This window comes from Silene latifolia, chromosome X (genome assembly GCF_048544455.1).
Source record: "Silene latifolia isolate original U9 population chromosome X, ASM4854445v1, whole genome shotgun sequence".
Taxonomy (NCBI): Eukaryota; Viridiplantae; Streptophyta; class Magnoliopsida; order Caryophyllales; family Caryophyllaceae; genus Silene; species Silene latifolia.
In genome coordinates this window covers 5,401,084-5,417,440 of record NC_133537.1, presented here as the reverse complement: position 1 = coordinate 5,417,440, position 16,357 = coordinate 5,401,084, and the positions used below count along the sequence as shown (strand labels likewise).

The window sequence follows — 16,357 nt, the reverse complement described above, 5'->3', positions numbered from 1 at the left end:
TTTTTGTACCACATATCTAAGGTCTCTTAAGGAGTTACCCTATTCGATTTTAACCCCAAAAGGCAAGCATCAATCCATTTTTCATAATTATCCGAGTTTCGACTCATGCTGGTTTATAGAATAACAACAGTCTCAAATGTCCCCGGTTGGTTCTCAAATTTTGTGTGACCGCTTTATATGACCCGAGAGACTTTCTGTGAGATTTCCGGTGTTTTGTTTCGGGATCCTGGATCCTCGAAAAATGTGTATTATACACTTCAATTTGAGTCATTCTAGGGGTCGTACCAGAACATGATTCTTTTTCTCCCAGTTTTTCTACCACATATCAGAGGTCTCTTAAGGAGTTACCCTATTCGATTTTAACTCCAAAAAACAAGCATCAATCCATTTTTCACAATTATCCGAGTTTCGACTCATGTTGGTTTATAGAATAACAGCAGTCTCAAATGTCCTCGATTGGTTCTCAAATTTCCATTTATTTTATTTACCTTTTTCATAACGAGTCAAAAGTCTCATAATTGATCACCGGTGAACTTAGGCCGACACATCTCGTCAAACCGGACAAGATTTACCAATTGCACTCGTATTCCAATCGGACAAGTATCATGTTACTTATATATATAATACAAATATACTGGTTTCCCTGCATTCTTATATATTTTATCTATTCAACTCCACTCAACCACTTTACTTTTTCACGTTTGTCAACGCGTGTTTTACGCGCTAAAATCAGATGTCCTCGAAATAATTTGCAAAAAATTATAAAAGTTAGATATTTGTAATGTACTCGTAAAGACGAATCGAACAAGATCCTACATGAATATATTTTCACTTATGTACTAGTGTACTTCCCGTGCAAATGCACGACTTTTTTTAGAGGGGGATATTAAAGTTTATAACAATTAATTTACGGTAATTTAACACCTTTTGAAATTTAATGAGAATTTATACTATCGTTATGTCTCATGCTATAAGTTGGATCATATTATGAGTTGGAAAATATAAGGCTCAATTGTTTTATCCCGAATAAAATTTGTGTGTGTTTGCGAATATGATTTTGTCAGCATTGTTTTTAAAGAGAGTGTATTATATCATTACATATTTACATCCATTAAAAGCATAAATAATTAAGCATTAACTTATGATCTTTTGAGTATAATCAGATAAAATATATATTATGTTAAAGACATATATTAAGAAATGAAAAACCCTTATTTATTTATGCCATGTACATATAAAGAGGATAATAATGAGATTAATTAATAAGAGTGAGGACCACTATTAGAAGCTGAATAATTGAGGGAGGGAAATTTGAGCGGAAAAAATTGAAGTTTTGTTATTCTCTTAGCATATAGGGGAATAGGAGATTGAGAAAAAAAAATTGAAATTAAATGTTCACGTATGAATAATGTACAAAATAAAACATGGTAAAGTGAAGTTGAATAAAGTATATACAAATGATATATACTTAATCCGTCTTCAACTCAACACGAAGTATTACTATCCAAACCTCTACCTCTACCTCTACCTCTACCTAGACTAGTCCATTGGTACCGACAAGTGAGAAGTCTACCAACCTCACATCTAAACTTTACGTACCAAAAACCCCACTTTCTCAATAATTTACTTCTTGAAAAGATTAAAAATAAACAAGAATCTAACGTTACTACACAATGCTACCAGCTTTGTTCGGTCACATACACTGATACACTCACACCAGTGTCTCACTGTCACACATTTCATGTCCTTTTCAACAACACACTTCTTCCTTTCTCACTTCAGTCCCTTTAACTCCATTATTATTACGATACCGATATATTGCAATATACCGTAATACTCCGTATTCCCTAACACGACTTCTCTCATTCTGGTCTGTTTCTTTTCTCCATATTTTATCTGGGTTTGTTACATTGTCTACCTCACTTTTGTCTGTTACCCAATTTATAACATTGCCTTGTAGTAATTTTTATATGATTTTTGTTACTTTAAGTGGAAGATTTGTGTTCTGTTTAGATCTGTTAGATAATACTTGTTGTTGGTAGATTAGTTACTTTATATACACGTTCAAATTTTACCTGAAATGTATACAGTTCTCTTTTTGCTTAGATTTCATTAAATTTCTGACCTTTTTTAGCTGTTTAGTTAAGATTTTTAGTTGCATTTGTTTGATTGAGGGTTCCAGAACTTGTGGGTAGTTGCTTTTGATTGTAGTGTTGTTGTCTCAGCTAACATTTTAAGGGTTTTCTTGAGGGGAACTTCAGAAATTTGATTTGGGGTTTTTGATGTTTCATTTTCGATTAAGACAGAAATCTTGGGTACAAGTGTAGAACAGGGTTCAGTTATCTCAAGGGTTCCAGAATTAGTGGGTAGTTGTTCTTAATTGTAGTGTCATTGTCTCAATTAAACATTTTAACTTTTCAGTTGAAGGGGTCTTCAGAAAGTTGATTAGGGTTTTGATGTTCTATTTTTGTGATGATATATTGGGTTTATGGTTTTGATTAAGACGGAAATCCTTGGGTACAATAGGGTCTAGTTATCTTGAAATGAAGTGCATTCATGCATCTTGTATTTTGTATTTTGCTGTAGTTAGTTGAAATTATCTTGTAATTGCTGATATTGGAAACTCATATCTATGGTGCTTAAATCAGATCGAGGGCAGTTTAGCCGAACAATGGTTTTAGGCATGAGGAACAAGAACAGGAGAGGGCCAAGTACACAGGTTGAGTATTTGGTCCATGTTCAAGAAATTAAGCCTTGGCCGCCAACTCAGTCGTTGAAAACTGTGCGGTCTGTACTAATCCAATGGGAAAATGGGGAGCGCAATTCGGGGAGTACCATTGTGGTGACTCCTTCCCTTGATGACGGGAAAATCGAGTTCAATGAGTCATTTAGACTTCCTGTCACATTGTCGAGGGACATGTCTGTCAAAAATGGGGATACGGATGTATTTCACAAGAACTTGTTGGAGTTTAACTTGTATGAACCCCGAAGAGATAAGACAGTGAAAGGGCAATTGCTAGGGACTGCCATTGTAGACTTGGCTGATTATGGTATTGTCAAAGAGGTAACTAGTGTAGGGGTTCCCTTGAATTGCACGCGGAGCTTCAGGAACTCGGCGCAGCCAATTTTGCATCTTAGACTTCAAGCCTATGATAGGGCTCGATCAAGCTCATCTTTGAGGGGTAGATTGACTAAAGAAGGATCGCTGGACAAGAATGACAGCGATTCTGTTTCTGCACTAATGAACGAGGAGTATGCCGATGAAGCTGAAATTGGTTCCTTGACTGATGATGATTCGTCATCACTCTCTTCGGTGACTGCATCATCCATAGCCGAGTCCAATGGAACTTCACCTTTGCAAAATAAGGAGGTATTGTGATTGTTTCCTCCGACTTTAACGTCATTTTTGTGTCATCTGATCATTATGGGCTAAACAGGTATTTTGTTGTTATGACATATCCTGCAAAACAATGCAAGTGGTTATAGTGACACAGATTGCTTCAGATGAATGATAATAGCATAGTAATGCACGGAGTAGAACATTTTAATCCCTTGTTAGTATAGTGGAGTGGGGAATTTGTAGAGCCGTGAGCCCATGAGGGGGATATACTATTTATCCATAACATGCTAATGAAGCCTACTTGGGACTTTGGGAGTACTTTGGCTTTAAATATGTGATGAAGGCTAGCGTATACTTCGTGTCATAAGAAATGTTTCTGATAGCTTGCTGTATGTCTTCTTTTCTTTTTAATTCACAGAATGGCTCGGGAAGGATGAAATCTCAAAATGTCAAGGATTACTCACATAATTCTAATTTAAGCAGTCCAAAAAACCTGCCTAATTTGTCCAAGACCTCTGATTCGGTGTCAGAATCAACATCAGTATATACATTGAATGCCGGGGTAGAATCTTCTACATCATGCCAACTCAATGGAAGTGGTCCAAAAGTTGTTGAAGAAATTGCTCCAAAGCCCCGGTTAGATGAAGGTCTGACCGTCTTGGCCAATAAAGTAGTTCCAACGACTGCCATTGAGAAGCTAGAGTCTGAAGATGATCTTGAATATCAAATCTCTGAGGAGAAAGGGAAAAGGATTGAGTTGCCTGAAAGAGTATCCCGTAGTACAGTTGCACCTGTAACTGATGCTGATGTGGCAGAATTTATAATAGAAGACGACCATGGGGATGATGGGTACGTGGGGCAAATTTTGGATGAGGAAAGACATTTTGTTGGAGGCATGTCACCGATATCTTTGTTAAATGCTGCGCAAAAACAAGTCTTGTCTGAAACTGATGATTTATTGATAGGGGAGAGACCCTGGCATGTAAAATCTGTTCGATCATCAGTTGAGCCCACTAAAACTAATGTTAAAGTGAAGCAGGAACCTAATAAGGCCTATAAAGTAGAAAAGCGAAGTGCCAGTTCAGATAACAAAACTCAGGAACTTGAACAGAGAATTAAGGTTCTGGAGACGGAGTTGAGAGAAGTTGCTGCTATGGAAGTTGCTTTGTATTCCATTGCTGCAGAGCATGGAAGCTCCATTAATAAAGTTCATGCTCCAGCAAGGCGCCTTTGTAGACTTTATCTCCAAGCTAGCAATGGGATGAAGAGATCTACTGCAGCCCAAAACACAATTTCTGGGTTGGTTGTGGTTGCAAAAGCTTGTGGAAATGATGTTCCAAGGTACACATGTTTTGCTTCAGTGACATTGTTGTGCAAAAGGAAATATCTAGCATTTTTTTAGGTGTTAGTGAGCTGTGCTATGAACAAGATGGATAATTATGTTTAGTAAATGCATGTTCATGGTTTCTCTTGGTCATTGACCTTGGCACTAGGTGTATCCACCGGATGGCGGATTAATATTTGTATCTTTTGTACTGCTCTCTGTTAGATCAATCGAGAAAAAGGTTAGACTAATACTCCCTCCAAGTCTCTTTGTCGTTCCCCTTTCTTTTGGACACAAGAATTAAGGGAATCAATTTGGACCACACAATACACATGACCCTACATGTAATTGATTTTTGACCACACAAAGTTGTCCAAAAAAGGAAAGAGGGAACAAAACCCGACTTGAATGGAAAAGGAAAGGAGGAACAACAAAGAGACTTGGAGGGAGTATTTGGTAAATGCATGTTCAAGGGTTCTCTTGGTCATTTTACCTGTACCGATTTGGCTACTAGAAGTCCGGATTATTTAGATATAAGGATGCAATATGCCAGTCTTGCTCTGAAGACCGTATTCCTTTCATGTGTATTATCGTTTTTTATATTATTTTCATCGTACCTTTTTTTCTGATGATTTTCTGCATTGCAATGGTTGCAGGCTGACCTTCTGGCTGTCAAACTGTGTTGTACTCCGGGCCATTGTTAGCGAGGCTTTTGAGGATGAGCAGTTGCCAGTATCTGGTGGCCCTTTTCCAGACAAGAATGGGACTAGTAAGAGGGTGAATAAGGCATCACTGAAGTGGAAGGTCTCTTCTTTTGAGAAGCTTACTAATAGTAGTATAAATGGAAATTCTCAAGATTGGGGAAATCCGAATAAATTCATGTCTACTTTAGAAAAGCTCGAATCCTGGATCTTCTCGCGCATTGTTGAATCTGTTTGGTGGCAGGTTCACTTCCCTCATTTCATCTTGTCTTTGTAATTTCATACGCCCTCCTATTAGAAATAGTGAAATTCTTTACCATTTCAACAATGACACAATAACTAAGGAAAAAATATTTTTAAAGTGCAATTGGGCTATTTGGTGAAAATTTCACCAAAAACCCCTACTAACACTAAGGATAAAAATTTAAATTAGTTAGTAGGAGTACCTTTATGTTGCACCCTTGTTAAATTTACTACCTTTTATAAAAAAAAAAAAAATCAAAAATATTTTTTTAAGCCACATTGGATTAGATTTTGCTACGGTGATGTTTTCGGCCAAAAAGTTATGAATGTACAAGTGTGTACTAATGTACCTTACATTATGTACTTTCATAACGAGAGAAGAATGCAAGAAAAGCATGTGACATAAGTAAGAAAAAGGGTAAAATGAGAAAACAAAGTGAATCTGGAGGGAAAATTAAATTTGGCTGGAAACTTCAATGTTTTTTTTTGCTAGAATTAGTTTACGGTAACAAAATACGATCATAAGGTGATTAAAAAGGTAGTAGACTAGTAGTGGTATGTTTGGAATAGTGTGCAACATAAAAGGTAGTAGTAAACTAGTAATGTTTAATTTTACCCAAATTAACTAAGAAAATAATAAAGATGGAAACAAACGTGTAAGTGACCACTCGATAGAGGGCAATTGGCAATATGGTGAACCTAAAAAGAAATGGCAAGTACGGAGTATTTTTTTTTTGGTACATAAATGGCAAGTCTTTATGAATCTGTTAAAAAGGAAAAAATGGGAGTCATTATTATGGTTGTAAAAGTGGTGACCCAATTGAATTGTTGATCATGCAACAGACTTTGACTCCGCACATGCAGTCCTCCGCAACTAAGATGGTTGATAGAGAGATGGATTCTAACTGTAAGAAAAACTTTAGGAGAACATCCTCATCAGCTCACCAGGAGCAGGTGAACCTGTCATTAGAACTTTGGAAGAGGGCATTCAAGGATGCCTGTGAGCGGTTGTGTCCTGTTCGATCTGCAGGTCACGAGTGTGGCTGTTTGCCGGTGTTAGCTAAATTGGTTAGTCCATCTACTTTATTCTTCAAGTAAGAGTAGCGTGATACCATAAATTGACCCCTATTACATTGACGTGGTTTAGGGAGGGCATTTAAGTTTTCTAGGGGTTGGGGAGGAGTTTTCAGTGGTTCAGGAGTAAGTGAGGCGTGTTTCCGGTGGTGTGCCGCCTGTGTTGGAGGTTGGGGGGGGGGGGGGTCAGTTGGGGGGGACTGGGAGTGCTTGGCTAAAATACGAAACATGAAAGGTTTCTAAAACTTGCCTAAAAGGGTAACATTAAGAAATGGGTGAGACGACCCAATATGTAATATGTAAAGAACATGCAGAGACCGAGAGAGTAGTTGTGAATTAATTGAGTTGAGAGAGGAGAGAGAAAGCGAATCGGAAGTGAAGGGTAGAGTGGTGATATGCATAAGAAAAAGTGGATGACATAAGTAATATACGGACGATCCATTTGTCTTGTCTACGCCTCCCATCCGTAGTCAACGGACAATTTAAGAAAGAAATGTCATGAACCATTGCCAGTATATGACCAACTATTGACATGATTGGCAAATGCAGATAATGGAGCAATGTGTGGCCAGGCTGGATGTAGCCATGCTTAATGCTCTCCTTCGGGAATCTTCTGAAGACATCCCTACTGATCCTGTTTCTGACCCAATCAGCGATGCGCAAGTTCTGCCCATCCCTGCTGGGAAATCCAGCTTTGGTGCTGGTGCACAGCTTAAAAACGCAGTACGTGTATTTTGGCTTTACGTTGAGTTGATGCATCAGATTGCCGTTGTAGATAATTCGCCTTTTTTTTCCCAAACCTAACAATATTATTCACAAACTTCTACTTCTTAAATTTTCCATTTCCTTTTTTCCAGCTTTTTCTTTTTCCGGTAACTTCATAGTGTGATTTTCCGCATTCATTCTCATATTGGTTTTAATTTCTAATAACGTTACTCGTGAAACTTACATTGTTTTTGATATTGGATTACTTGAGATTTCGTTAATAGTAAAGAGGATTATCTGTATGAAGGATAGAACTTGGAGACGTGTATTTTTGTTTTTCCGCTATTGGCGACACACACATGTGTTGATGGTATTATCGATAATATTCTACCTTCGCAGTAAAATATCTGAATCTCATTATCATTATTGATAACAGATTGGAAACTGGTCTAGATTGTTGGCTGATCTATTCGGCATCGATGACGATGATGCCCCTGAAGATGGAATGATTGACGATGATGTCCATTATAAACACGGACCATCCTTCAAATCATTCCATCTCCTTAAATCACTGAGTGACCTCATGATGCTTCCCAAAGACATGCTACTGAGCGAGTCAGTCAGGCATGAGGTTTGTTCCCTAAACCTTGGAACACTTGTCAAATTCTCGAAATTGCTCGCCATCCTACTATAGCGCGCACTATATGCCTTTTTTTTTCTTCAGGTATGTCCCAAATTTGGCGCCGCCCTTATTAAAAGGGTCCTTGAGAATTTCGTTCCTGATGAATTCTGCCCCGACCCGATTCCAGATGATGTGTTTGATGCCTTATATGCTGAGGTAAGTGAACCGAAATTTACTCCTTTCATGGCTATTCAAGGACTTTTGGAGCGAAGCTAATTGACGTCTGTATAAATGCTATTGCTCTCTGCAGGTTATAGACTCTGACAGGGAAGACGCAATGGCACAGTTCCCATGCAGAGCACCATCAGTCGATTATTCTCCTCCATTAGCATCTTCCTTGGTCAGTATAATGGGAGGAAGCTTCGGAACAGGGGGTGAATCTCAGTTACGAAGAAGTGCGTCAGTGTGCAGAAGGTCAAACACTAGTGATGATGAGCTTGATGAACTGGAGTCGCCTTTGAACTTTATTCTTTGTCACAAAGAGATGGGCAGTTTCGCTGCATTATCTCCTCATTTGAAATCAATCAAGAAAGTACCGCGTAATCACCAAAATAATGTTGTCAGATATCAACTCCTTCGCCAAGTGTGGAATGATGGGGTAGAGTCGTGAAGATATTAACGCGAGCAGTGTGGATAAATGTATAGTTATGTATATTGTGATGTAGTAAATGTGTTTCTGGCTGATTAACTGACAGAATTCGAAGAGACCATTTATCCAACGGCCGTATGTTGTAATGCTTGCTGTATGCTGCCCCATTTCTTAATAACAGAAAATCTTCCAATCTCCATTTCATAATCGTGTTTAAACGACTCGTATTTTATACAACAGTCTCAGATAAATTAGTGTAAATAGGTCTTATTCTCGGTGAAAAAATCGACTTCACATTCTACAGGATTACTGTGGACTGTCTTAAAGGGTCCTTGACCTCCTTGTCCACATTAAAAGAAATTACTCCTACAAATCTATATCTATATATATATATATAAAAGAGAGTTTTTTCGAGCGATCTGAGAGCGTCCACATCATCAAAAATAAATTTAGAAAAGTATAATTTTTGATGTAAAAAATAAAGTGGAGAATCTTTTAATTATTATAGTATGTATATTTCCTAAATTATATTCAAGTGATATTTCCAATTTTTATATCAAACTTTTACATTTCATTTGTCAAAAAAAAATATTGTTAAAAAAATTATGAAAATAATATAATTAGCTTTGTGGTAAAAAATGTTATCATTAGAGTATAAATTTCATATTATTTGCACATATTAAAGATGGTGTACTTCTTAATATGAAAAATTGTGTACTTTTTAGTATGTTTTGTCCCACATTGAAAAATAAGTAGGTGTGGTGAATATACTACATATAAATAGTAGAATTGTCCCACATCGAAAGATTAGTATAAGGTGGGTGATTCTATAATTATAAATATGAGGCATACTTGGAACTTAGGCATCAACCCAAAAATTTTTGAGTCTCTTAAGTGTTGTCTTGGAGAGCTCTTAAAAGTTTATATCATTATATTTTCTACCTATAGATTTTACATGTCCCACATTGAAAAATAATGTAGATGTGGTAAATATACTACGTTTAAATAATATAATTAGAATTGTGTTAAAAAAATTCTATCATTAGAGTATAGGTTCATATCATTTGCACATATTTTAATTATGATAAAAAATAAATAAAAAACAAACGTATGAATATTAATAGATCAGATAATATAGTATTTGCTTATTATTAAATCGGGTTGGATGTCGAATTAGGTTCAAAAAATATGGTGTACTTTTAAATATGTTATTCGTCTCACATTGAAAAATAATGTAGGTGTGATAAATATATATTACGTATAAATAGTTGAATTGTCCCACATCATAAGATTATCATAAGGTGGGGTGATCCCATGATTATAAATAGGATTTATCCTTGGAACTTAGATATCACCCAAAATATATTGAATCTCTCAAAATATACTTATTATATAAGAGACTTTAAACATAATCTTGAATTAAAAGTTAAATTTTTAAAGTTGTAACATTTTTTTAGGTGGGAGAAAGATCGATAAAATGGTCGATATTATAACGGAAATTTTTCATGGTACCCTCGAATTTTGTTAGATTACACATAATACCCCTAATTTTAAGTTTGTACATATAATACCCTTGTGTTTACTTTTTTCATAACGCCGTTACTCCTTTGAGTAACTAGATGAGTAATTGAGCATGTCATGCTATTTGTGTTTTGTTATTTAGGTATTAAATGTTAGTTTATTAAATAAAATATGGATTTAAGAATTACATGATGAAGTGTTTGTGTAATAGATAACAAAATTAAAGAAAAAGGCGTCAAAAGTCATAGACGTTATGACGGACGTTGTCAAATGGTATTCTGGGAAAGAAAAAGGTGAACACAAGGGTACCATTTGTAAAAACTTAAAATTAGGGGTACCATGTGTAATCTATCAAAATTCAAGGTTACCATGAGAAATTTCAAATATTATAATGATATAGTTAATTAAATTTTCATTTAAAAGAGAGAAATATTCGTACCAATAAAACAATAAATAGGGTATTATTTTTTAATTGTTATTTTATTGTCACGCCATCAAACTTAACGTCATTTAATGACCTTTATATTAGGGGTGCCATGGGCAAAAAAATGGAACTTCAAGGATACCATACGCAGATTCTTAAAAGTAGGGGTAACATGGAAAATCTGACAAAATTAAGGGGTACCACGAGAAATTTCCGTATCTCAATTATGATAAAAAAAAATGAAGAAAAACAACGACAAATATTAATGGAGAGTACTTAATCATATTATTAAATTTAAATATAACTATTAGATATAATGAGTAACAATTAACCGTATTCGGGATCTGGTTGAATGTCGAACTAAGTGCAAAAAAGATGGTGTAATTATGAGTATGTTATTTGTCCCACATTGAAAAACAATGCAGGTTTGATGATATACTACGTATAAATAGTAGAATTGTCCCACATCAGAAAAATAATCCAAGTTTGGTGAATATATTACTTATAAATAGTAGAATTGTCCCACATCGAAAGATTAGTATAAGGTGGGGTGATTATATGATTATAAATAAGAGTTAACCCACGTATATATTAATCTTTTATTTTTTTTGAAAGAGATATTTTAATAATATGTAAACAAATCATTAGACATAGAATATAAACATTAAACCCTTATATTTTTTTTTACATTATAAATAAGTTAATTACCCCGTTGCAACGCACGGGTATTCAAACTAGTAAAGTTAGGATACTCAAGAGTAAGGACATTATAATTTCCGTTGTTAAGTTGTAAATATCAAAACATTGAATTTTGACCCCACAAAAATACTCGAAATAAAAATAGAGCAATACGTATTATTAAGGAATAAACCATAAGCATGAATGAGGCAATTACTAAAAAATGATTAAAAATGATTCAATAAATAGAAATGTGTTGTGAAATAAAGACAAGAGATAATTATAGAGAGAAGGTAGAGAGGAGAAAAGACAGACTGAACTGTATTCTTATTCCATTATGAGGGGTATATATATACACATACAATAGGGTAGAGTTTCCTTAATACAATAATTCTAGAATATCCTAATATATGGACATCCATATAATATTACATAATAATATTTCATAACACTCCCCCTTGGATGTCCATCACTGAAGAACATGCCTCGTTAAAAACCTTACTAGAAAAACCCTGTGGGAAAACATTAGAAAGGAAAAGAGTACAATATCTTCTAAACACGCATGACAAGCTGCCTCGTTAAAACCTTTCCATGGAAAACCCAGTGGGACAAAACCACGGATAAGGAAAAAGAGTACATCGCGTGCCTACTCCCCCTGATGATTACATAACTTTGATAAATCTTGAAATGATCCATGATTTGACATAATTTCTCGATTGTTGAAATATAATTCATCTTCGTTGATAACTTGATATCTTCAATTAGTAGAAATTCTTGATAACTTCAATCATCATACTTCATCGGATCTCACAATCTGGATATGATCATTTCATAATAACTCTTGAATCTTCATTTCAAATAATACCTCCATAGTTATGATGGAGTTTCTCCTCAATATATGACATAGCATTATATGTCCAAAATAATTGTTATTGCAACAATAAAGACAATCATGACTATAGCGTAATAATGCGCGTATAGTGCTATCTCGTTAAAAACCTTGTTAGGAAAAACCCGTTGGGACAAAAAACTTAATCGAAGGAAAAAAGAGTGTAGCCATCATTCCTTAATTCCTTTATTAAGGAGAATCAATCTGATATATAATTATTGAATAAATCATCCAATTCCTTTGAGCGATTTTCTTTGCTAAACCATATATGTATGGATTGACATTTTTCATCGTAGATTTTCACTACATTAATCTAATCGTTATGATACTTCTGGACCATAAACTAATTTCACATGCTTAGCAAAAAGCTCATTCAATATCTCAAACTTGTTTGAGACAATAACTTTTCAAATAAACTCTATAGGAGTTTTGATGTTCCATTTTGGAATTAATCACGATATCTTTCAATCGTATAGTAGAGGTTTATGTATCATGAGTTTTCAATAACTCAATTGATCAACCATTAAAAATTGATGATCATTTATAAGAGGCTCCTACAGGGAGCTATCCTCGTTGGAGTATCTCGTAAGATAACATTTCTCCTTTTTTAAACACTTATCCATTTAAAACAATATTATAAAACATGTTCATACATATGATATAAAACTAATTCTAAATGACAATTATATAACAACGCAATAATTTACATAAAATAAAACTAATTAATATGCAAATGATGAACTAAATCTCTAAATGCACATGATGATGACTCGATAATGCAAACTGTACGGTTTCCTTTTCCAATATTCATAACTTCAATTGACTTCAGGTCAATAGTTGGACATCTAGTCCATGAGCTCATTTATAATCATAGATTATATGTGGACAATCAAAATTGGACTTATTTATAAGATCCCCATTATCTAGTCCATTATATTCCGCGCGCAAATGCATATCGGTTCCTTAAATATATCGATATATAATTTCAACATCTCGTGATATTGTCAGTACTGAATCAAGTGATATCTGAATATATTTGGTACCATTTCTTTTCTATATAGGCCATCTATTATCATTCAGATATCTATGCCACATGGGACATCCAACTTTATTTACTCCATAGGAGTACCAACTGCCAAACTTGCCATTTTCTTATTACTAGAAATATGTGAACCGATATGACTCTCACACTATATTTCACGTGTGCTTTATTGTTCAATTTGGCAAGAATGTAATTTTTCATTACATATTTTTCTATGACTAATGTATAGCTCGCTATACCACATATAGGGCTAAACTGTCTATAATTAAATCATAGATTTTAATGTAACATATCACATTTTGATAAGCTGATAAAAGTGGTATCATAATACATCTTCATAACCAAATGAATACCATCATTTCTAATTCCATGAACCTCTACTTGATGTATTTCATATTGAAAACAAACCACTGAACTTAAGGTTCAGTTGGGGATAATTTACTTGTTTGTTTTTACCAGCTTTTCCTTATCATTCTTCCCCTAAGGTGGTAAAAACCATAACCACCTTAGACCTTAATTTCTCATATCACCGATAAGAATTTATATGGGCATTTTTGTACATTAACAAAATCTTTCGGGGAGTAACATATAATGCAGTTGGATTTTAAATGTGCTGAATCACAATGTCCAATTTGGAGACCAACGATTCCATATAATAATTAAACTGTGATCTCCAATATCAAATATACTCAATTTTCGTGTAGTGTCTTGCCCCTTTAATAAATTTACACGAGAGAGTTTCAGCACTTATACTTTGCTTGGGATAAACTTCAGGTTTATCAAAACGGGTATAATAAGAACCCGGATGGCCTTACTATGTCACATCTGAATTATTTCATGTCAACTTTCTAAGAATCCGGCCAGATAAATGATGTGACATTGAACACAACAGGTGTCTCATATATGTAGGCAAGACTGATCAATGTTCCTTCAAGGAACATAACTATATTACTGTTTTGAAAGTGAGATTATCTCTCTAACATTCCATGATATTATGATAATCGTGTATACTTCTGGTATACAACTTCTATTTATGGAACCAATATACATTTTGTCATGAGTTTTTCAAAAACTCAGGTATCATTGATAAATAATCTGTATAATTATGCACATGAACAAGCAATAACATTAAAACGATATTAATTCAAGTTTATTATAATAACATTAATGAGGTCTTATATACCCATAAAAATTATTCAGGAATCTCGCAAACATAACTTCATATTGCTTAATTCATATGAGTTGATTCAAGAACAAAATAACTCGAAACCCATCATCAATAACAAATAAATACCATCATCACATACGTGGGGCAATCAACTAATCACGTGGTTAGTGGTTACTAACTTTGTGATTTTTGCGAGAATGTTTAGTAAATGTATTATGTATGCATACTTAACTATACTCAACTAAAAAAAATCATCTTATATAACGAATGATAAACATGTATTGCACAAGACTAGTTTTGAAGTATACGTAAGCAATTATCTTAATTTACTCAGCTAAAAGTCATGAAGCCATGCACACATATCAAGATAAAATAAGACTGACACATACAAGATTATTAGAACTAATCAGGTCAATTACACGGCCACAAGTGATACACATCATATTCATTCGCTATAATTTGTGATTAGAGACCTTTGTAAACCACTAAAACATAAACAAGATGAACAAGAATATGCAAGGATATACCTACTTTGCGAACTAAAATCAAACAAACGAATGACCATAATTAATAAAGGAAAGAAATTTATGAGTACAGTAAAAATAAACTATGTAAAATTATCTTATGTACGAGTAATGAATGCTTTTCGCGAGAACAAGAACCATTACGCATAAATTTAACTAGTAATAATTTCCAACATTGTGAACTTCGGGCCATAATCAAAATTTTCAATTGTATATCTTTTCTTCCTTTCTTATATTGAAATTTCAAGTGTATATGAGTCTCACATTACTTTTCAAGAGATATTTTCTTTCAATATTTTTTTTTTTTTTAAGGCTCACATCGTATATTAGGCTCAATTAGGGCCTCTTTCCTTAGCTCCCAAAATACCACACTAATAAGCTCAATTATTTAGGCCGCAATATTAGGCTTATCGTAACGCGATATACTTGATCTCTGTTACAGACAGAGTCTTTATGAGATGTCACATTCACTCAAGGAATGGATCAAATTTCATATCTCGTTATACTGTTCAACTTCAGGTGAACAAGAATCAATTCGCAAATAAATTTGTCTTTCATAACGACCGCTTTAAATTGAACAGCGGTTCATATACTCATAGACGTGGACTTTTGGCCACTTACACTTATACAATATGAATATATTGTATTGATGATACGGTGTTAAATAATTACACACCTATAAAACTTTGAACTTCGGGTCAAAGTCATTATTTGGACATATCTGCTCATCTTTATAAAAAGAATCTTTGAAACTTCAAGTCCCAAATTATACGATATATCCTTTCCAAAATTTGGATCGTTTTCTGATTAAACTTTTCATTATTAATACTAATAATCAAACATGTCGAAGCATAGACCGTGTATGTCTGTCTAATTCTTCCATAAAGTGCAAATGCATCTAATTCATGCACATGATTCTACGCATAATTCATAGCCGTCTAACAATAGGGTTCCTTTTTTTTCTTTGGTAAGTAGTCTTATGATTGTAAAACAAAGATAATAAGTACGAGAACAATAAATAAATTGAATCAATGAATTGTACCCGAATCGATTAATTATGTTCCATGATTTCATAGTATTGCTTTTATACTAATTGCTTGCTTTTCATACTATTGTTACCATATGTGTTGTTAACAACCATAAGTAATGACGAGTGAACGTACCTGATTAAAATAAATAATATACTAAGATCTGATATGAACCTCCGATTATCAGATCTGATTGATGTAGAAATAATAATAATAATAAGGACAGTTAGAGACTCGTGCTGATAACGTGTTGTGAAATAAAGACAAGAGATAATTATAGAGAGAAGGTAGAGAGGAGAAAAGATGCATCGAATCGTATTCTTATTCCATTATGAGGGGTATATATATACACATACAATAGGGTAGAGTTTCCTTAATACAATAATTCTAGAATATCCTAATATATGGACATCCATATAATATTA

General features: G+C 34.1%; 1 protein-coding gene across 1 annotated transcript; it reads left to right on the top strand.

Moving 5' to 3' along the window:
* The first annotated feature begins 1,713 nt into the window (after window positions 1-1,713).
* LOC141622466 (uncharacterized) lies at window positions 1,714-8,860 on the top strand. Its single transcript, XM_074438504.1, has 9 exons — window positions 1,714-1,870; window positions 2,649-3,370; window positions 3,759-4,681; window positions 5,321-5,609; window positions 6,452-6,676; window positions 7,232-7,405; window positions 7,824-8,018; window positions 8,112-8,225; window positions 8,320-8,860. The coding sequence occupies exons 2-9, from the start codon at window positions 2,672-2,674 to the stop codon at window positions 8,677-8,679; spliced, it is 2,979 nt and encodes a 992-aa protein (XP_074294605.1). The 5' UTR covers window positions 1,714-1,870; window positions 2,649-2,671; the 3' UTR covers window positions 8,680-8,860.
* Window positions 8,861-16,357: the final 7,497 nt, after the last annotated feature.

What these genes read in the sequence shown, in the direction of transcription:
- LOC141622466 (XM_074438504.1), top strand. Translation starts at nt 2,672, where the DNA reads ATGGTTTTAGGCATGAGGAACAAGAACAGGAGAGGGCCAAGTACACAG. An exon ending in GTGCACAGCTTAAAAACGCA is followed by an intron (nt 7,406 to 7,823) that starts GTACGTGTATTT and finishes TATTGATAACAG; the next exon opens with ATTGGAAACTGGTCTAGATT. An exon ending in GCGAGTCAGTCAGGCATGAG is followed by an intron (nt 8,019 to 8,111) that starts GTTTGTTCCCTA and finishes TTTTTTCTTCAG; the next exon opens with GTATGTCCCAAATTTGGCGC.